At 37.2% G+C, this 6,640-nt stretch overlaps 1 protein-coding gene across 1 annotated transcript; it reads left to right on the top strand.

The window, feature by feature from the left end:
• The first annotated feature begins 731 nt into the window (after window positions 1–731).
• LOC121641819 (C-type lectin domain family 4 member G-like) lies at window positions 732–4,844 on the top strand. Its single transcript, XM_041988140.1, has 8 exons — window positions 732–807; window positions 1,968–2,039; window positions 2,400–2,516; window positions 3,114–3,263; window positions 3,350–3,502; window positions 3,602–3,765; window positions 3,840–3,952; window positions 4,196–4,844. Exons 1-8 carry the CDS (start codon window positions 744–746, stop codon window positions 4,320–4,322), a joined length of 960 nt encoding a protein of 319 aa, XP_041844074.1. The 5' UTR covers window positions 732–743; the 3' UTR covers window positions 4,323–4,844.
• The last annotated feature ends 1,796 nt before the right edge of the window (window positions 4,845–6,640 follow it).

The raw sequence follows: 6,640 nt of genomic DNA, 5'->3' as shown, positions 1-6,640 counted from the left end.
GTATTTCCCATGCCCACTTATTCCAATACAGAGGGCAAGGATATCCCAGAACATACTAGGTGGGGGGCAGGGTACACCCTCCTGGACAGGTTGCCAGTCTATTGCAGGTCAAACACATAGAGCAAAAAACAACTACACTCACACTCACTCCTAGAGACAATTTAGAGTGATCAAACAATCTGACATGCATGTCTTTGTATGGTGGGAGGAGGCTGGAGAGTTCAACCCCCCCTGGCCAAGACTCAAACCAGGAACCTTCTTGCTGCGAGGCAACAGTGCTAACCATCACACCACTGTGCAGCTTTAAAAGAGACAAAAAAATGTTTGTTCACATTTTTCTAAATTTTATATTTCAATTGTAAATGTTTGACTTCTGCTACCTCTGGCACTTGTTATTATTACTTAAAAATATATCTATATATATACAAATATACAAAAATCTGAGAACCAGAGCTATTAATGAGACAAAATCAGCAGCTGAAGACACCAAAAAAGAACTAAATGAAACAAAACGGAGACATTGAGACCACAACAGTTTAAAGAAAGACTGTTGCACACATAAAGGTTAGTTTTACAATTTTCCATATATAGTCAGTAAATGAATAAGGACCAGTCTCTTTGAAGAAAGTGTTACATCCTCAAAGCAGAAATAAACACCAGGCAACTATAAAACTGACGTCTTGCACACATTTACATTTCCTCTGCAGCCTTCATGCAGGGTGGATGGTGACGCTTTTTTCAAAATGGACAGAAGAGCACAGAGACTGAATGTCACCTTTGGAAACCCCAACATCTCTGTACCTGGAGGTAAGACACTTTATAAGACATTATGACTTCAGATTGTTCTTGTTCTTGTGTAGATTTACAGTGTAAATGCTTCTGTTTTTTAAATGATTTTTAGATATTTTCCAATGTTCAAATATAATCCATGTTTATTCTGAGAATTTCTTGAGTGAATGTTCAGATCAGGTCTGAAAGTGTCGATATAACTGGCATCTCTTACCTCATTAACAGAAAACAAGGTGCAATCCAAAAACATTAAGTTTACTTGTTGTAGGAGCTAAACTGTGATATGGAAAGTTAAGATATTTGGCGTAGGTTAGTGTACTTTGGTTATTTTTCTTGTACTGTGGTATTCTTTGTGTTACACTATTTTTTGATGTTCGCCTAGTTGTTAAATGTCCTACAGCACCTGAAGTAGGCATTACGTTTGCTCTATGTGAGATACGGAAGATCTACTGTTTTTGATATTGATGCGTGGACTGACAGGTGTGCGGAGGTACAGAGAAAAAGGTTTTTTGACCGTCACTAAGTTATGTTACCAACAAAACTGTTGCTACAGTAAGTGTTAACTAAGAACTGTTGTGAAACCCAGGAAAAGCTTGGATGTACCAACTGAAAGATACTTGGAGCAATATAAAAATAAAACCACAAACACGACCGAAGTCTTCCGTGATTTGTGAGCAAGAAAAGGTAATATAATAACGAGTCAAGCCTATCCAACCTCACCTCCTGTCAAGTAAAAGAGTGGCTTTAAAGTGCTACCAGTTGTTGCCACTACACTTGTGGCTTAAGTTCAAACAAAGGAGAAATAAAGCAGAGAAAGAAAAAAGTTATACACAGAAATTTGGCTCAAAGAACAAAAGTTGGACAAAAACTGATTAAAACATGTACAAATGTTTCAACTGAAAACAAAACAAAGATAAACATAAGTAAATAGAATATTTGCAACAAAACCATGTTGATGTTTTCATCAGTTAAACATGAATTTCTTTGGGGTAAAACAAACAATGAGGAGACATTACACTCTGGTAAACCACAATGATGCTGAATGAAGAACCAACTGGCAGATTAAAACTTCTCATCAGTTGCAGCTCTTTAGAAGATAAAATAATGTAACGCGGGTGCGTAACGTATATGCTACATTAACTTTTGACAAATGTATCTGTGATCTGTGAATCTTTCAGAGGAAATTGAAGAAGAAGCTGTTTATGCTAATGTAGCTGCACCCACTGCAAACAAACGGAAAGCCACCTCAGGTATTTTACATTAAATGTTTTCAGCATTGTTACAATAATCTTTTGCTGTTTGTTCTTTTTATGAATTACAATTCTACAAATAATGTTGTTGTTTGAAATGTTTAGTTTGCAAACAGAATACTGCATAAATCTCTGGATCTTCTTGTGGAGACTTTAACAGGCTTCTGTGTGTTTGTAATGTGTATGTCAAAAAGCTCCTCAACTTTATGTTTATTTACTTTGTTTCAATTTTTTTTATTCATTATTAATTTTCAAACACTTTTTCTGAGCTGTAACTTGCAGGGAAAGTGTTGAACTAAAAGGGGTAACAGCAGATTCAGTGACAGTAAAAGTGACATGTTTATTTCTGTTTCACCTCAGCAGGACCCCTGCCAGACAAGGAATCTGAAAAAAGAAGTTGCTTTAAAAAGTTGGCTTATTGTTTTGGGATTGCTTGTGTCATTTTGTCGTTGGGAGTTGGTGGAGTGTTTGCCTACAGTGAGTATGAAAAAAAGGCCTCCATCATATTTTAACCATGAAATGTATTATTATTATTATAGTATTATTAAAACTAAAAACAATAAACAGACACACCACTGACACGCAGGATCTAGCTAAAGGGGTTACAATTGAATAGCCACTAATTTATAATAGTTTCTTTTTTACCTTTCAATTTTCAGTACATTATATCCATTTGTTCCATACTTTGAATTAATAAGGCCAGTTTTAATGCAAGATATAGCAGCTCAGGGAACACCAGTCAAAATAATGTCGTTAGCTGAGCTTCTAAGCATAAATAATTTATGCTTAGAATTATTCTATTATCCCTGTTTATCTGATGCATTTATCAACAGTAAAAAGCTATTATACATTTTTGAGTGAACTTTCAAAACATTGGAAGTGGGACAATATAGAAAAATAAAGAAGCTTATGCGTTTGGGTTGTTTTTGAGGGATTTCTGTTTATTTTCTTTTAACTCTCAGGAGGCTGGAAAACTTGAAAAAGGGCAGAGATGACATTGCTTAGTTGTGGTGATCTGCCAAACAAAAATGGATAAGACCCTCACCCATTAAAGATCTCATTTTGATTTTGCAGTTGTATCTATTCATGACGTGACGAGCCAGTTAAAGTCCAACCAAACGGCTCTACAGGAAGAAAATTACAACTTGAACTCCCACATCAGCAGTCTGACTTCAGAGAAAGAAAACTTGACCAGGAACCTTAGAAATGTGACAGACCAGCTAAGTGTGTTCAAAAACCTGAAAAAAAATCCCAATCTCTGTTAAAAGATGAGATAAGAAACCTGAAGACTTAAAAAATGAACCTTACAGATCAAAAGAGAAACCTGGAGACACAAGTCCAGACGCTGGAGACAGAGAAGAAAAAGCTAACAGAACAAATTCAAAAGGAGGCAAAGGTGATTCAGTTCAACACCAGTCGAGCTCAATGGAGCCTCAATGCCTACTGTCAACAACAAGACAGCCGTATGTTCACTTATCTATTGTAAACATTCATGTTAAAAATGAATATTAATAATATCATTACACAGTAAACATGTCTCTTACTGATCCTTGTTTTTTCAGCAAGAACATGTAAACCATGTGAGAGCGGCTGGTTACACAGTCAGTCCAGCTGTTATGCAGTAAATAAGCCTGATTCTGCTGGTCAGAAAAACTGGGAAGAAGCTCGAAAAGACTGCAGAGGAAAAGGTTCACACCTGGTTGTTGTAGCTGTTGACAATGAAAAGGTAAGAAATTAATCATGAACTTTGTGTTTGTTAATAATTTAAATATGTCTGATAACTTCTTTTATTTTTGTCAGGAAACTGTCAGTGGTTACAGTTGGGAGAGTTCTGGGTTCAGAGGATACTGGATCGGTCTGAGAGCAAAAGATGGGAAATGGAAGTGGGTTGATGGAAGTGATTTAGCTAACACGTAAGAGACACAACATTTCCATCACTTTGAGTTCTAAAATCTTTCAGCCTTGATTTGAAATAATATTTTTTATGAACTGGCTTATATGAACACAGTTACTATAAAGTGGACTAATGTGTTTTAATTGAATCAGAGTGAATTGGTTTGAACTGATTATGTCTATATAGTGCTTTGAGATGTTTTTGTATTGATGTTAAATAAATAAAGCTGAATTGAATTGATTGTAACATACTTTTTCCTCAGCTCCTGGATGACTGAACCTGCCACTGATGGTCGATGTGTAATCTCTGTCCACAATGGAGGATGGAAATCAGTGAGCTGTGATGAAAAGCAGCGGTGGATCTGTGAAAAGGCAGCTTTATCTGTTTAAACCTGCAGTCAAACTTCATGTAATTGTTAATGAAATTATAGTATACAGTATTTCTGAAATAACAAAGACTTGTGTTTCAGTTTTTGTTTTAATAATGTTTGTAATTGTTTTTATTATAAAGAAAAAGAAAAGTTGTTCATATTACTATTTGTATATTTGTATATTGAATAAATGCTGTACTGAGTTAAAATGTAATTACATTCTATGTCATGCCTGTACAAGGTGTGATTATGGACATCAACATTCAGAGAAATACATGTATAATATTACAGATACACTCAACTGTTTCTCATTAAAAAGTCTGACTTTGTTTATCTTCTTTGATAAAGTTACAGCGATGTCATTTATCAGCAAATGGAGGACCAACAAGACTGGTCTGGTTCCTGTTTAACTTTTAATTCCTGCTGTTGTTTGACCAGCAGATGGAGCTGTATGACTTTACAGGGGACACAGAACAAAGTATTTTATGTAAAGAACCTTCATATAAGATTGCATCAAATAATAAATATAAATTGAAACCAATGGATGTTTAGTCTGTTTTCATTAATCAGCATGTTGTCACATTGTTGAAAAATGTGAGTTTTAATGAAATCAGTAGCAACTACATAACTAAACAAAATAACTTACAAACTTTTCTAAAGTTTAGAAACGATCCATAAAACAAAAGAAAAGAAAAGATTTTTATATTCTTTCCCCCTGTAAATTAAAATTCCTAAGGTGGCAGAATTATAAGTCCATAATAGATGATGCATCTTGACCAGCAGATGGAGCTGTATGAATTTACAGGAGACACAGAACAAAGTATTTTACCCAACTGGAAGGTGTTAAAATGCCCCCCTGTCTAATTTCAACTTGGGTCTCCAACATAGGAGACAGCTGCCGTACCAACTGAGTTATCCAATACAGTTGTGTATTATATGCAGGTGGTGTTTATAAAATATTTTCCATGTGTCCAGTTGGCTTTATGTTTTTAAAAAGTCAGCACATAGTTAAATATTATGTATTGGAACTATCTGCTCTCCAAATATTGTAGAGGTGTAGGGTTTGTCTTGGGGGAACTTAAATATGAAGCCTTTTTGGTTACAGAGGTGGTTTTGGGTCTGAAGAACTCGGGTCTAGTTGGCTTTATGTTTCTAAAAAGTCAGCACATAGTTTAATATTCTGTTTTATTTTTTTATTTATTTAACCACGTAAAAAAATGTTTGAGAACCAGTTCTCATTTGCAAACATGACCTGTTTGGAACCATGTTAAATAATATTGTCCCTGTTTAATTAAATAAAAATTGAAAATAATAAAGTAGAAAAATCATGGAAGTTGACAAAGAATATCAAAACGTAATTTTCAGAAATTTAATATCTTAACAACAAAGCATGTGGAGATATTATTGAAGATGTTATTGTTATGAATACAAATCTCTATATAAAATATATTATAATAGAAGGGTGATGAGACATTGCAGATAATTACAAGTAAGCTATAATATCTGAGGGGAGACAGTATGTATTATATTTGTGTGTATGTATAGACTGATCAGACTATGACCAGAAAAATAATAATATTAGGTGAGCTAAGCGGAGCGCAGCTTCGGCTGTCGCTAAGGCAAAACCTCAGGCATGGGAGGAGTTTGGAGAGGCCATGGAGAATGACTTCCGGACGGCTTTGAGGAGATTCTGGTCCACCATCTGGCGGCTCAGGAGTGGAAGGCGGTGCTCCGTTAACACTGTGTACAGTGGGGATGGGGGGCTGCTGACCTCGACGCAGGACATTGTGAAGCAGTGGAGGAAATACTTCAAAGACCTCCTCAATCCCACCAACACATCTTCTGATGAGGAATCAGAGTCTGGGGTAGCTGGTGCTGGCTCTCCTCTCTCTGGGGCTGAGGTCGCTGAGGTGGTTAAAAAGCTCCTCGGTGGCAAGGCCCCAGGGGTGGATGAGTTCCGCCCAGAGTTCCTTAAGGCTCTGGATGCTGTAGAGCATCCACGTGCCCTACAGGCGTGGTTGACACGCCTCTTCAGCATCGCGTGGACATTGGGGACAGTACCCCTGGACTGGCAGACTGGGGTGGTGGTCCCCCTCTTCAAAAAGGGGGACCGGAGGGTGTGCTCCACCTACAGGGGAATCACACTCCCCAGCCTCCCCGGTAAGGTCTATTCAGGGGTGCTTGAGAGGAGGGTCCATCGGATAGTCGAACCTCGGAATGAGGAGGAGCAGTGTGGTTTTCGTCCCAGTCGTGGAACAGTTGACCAGCTCTACACCCTCTTCGGGGTCTTTGAGGGGGCATGGGAGTTTGCCCAACCAATCTACATGTGTTTTGTGG

The sequence above is a fragment of the Melanotaenia boesemani genome, chromosome 6 (assembly GCF_017639745.1).
Source record: "Melanotaenia boesemani isolate fMelBoe1 chromosome 6, fMelBoe1.pri, whole genome shotgun sequence".
Taxonomy (NCBI): Eukaryota; Metazoa; Chordata; class Actinopteri; order Atheriniformes; family Melanotaeniidae; genus Melanotaenia; species Melanotaenia boesemani.
Note: the sequence above shows the minus strand (reverse complement) of the source record. Positions and strands in the feature narration are given on the sequence as shown.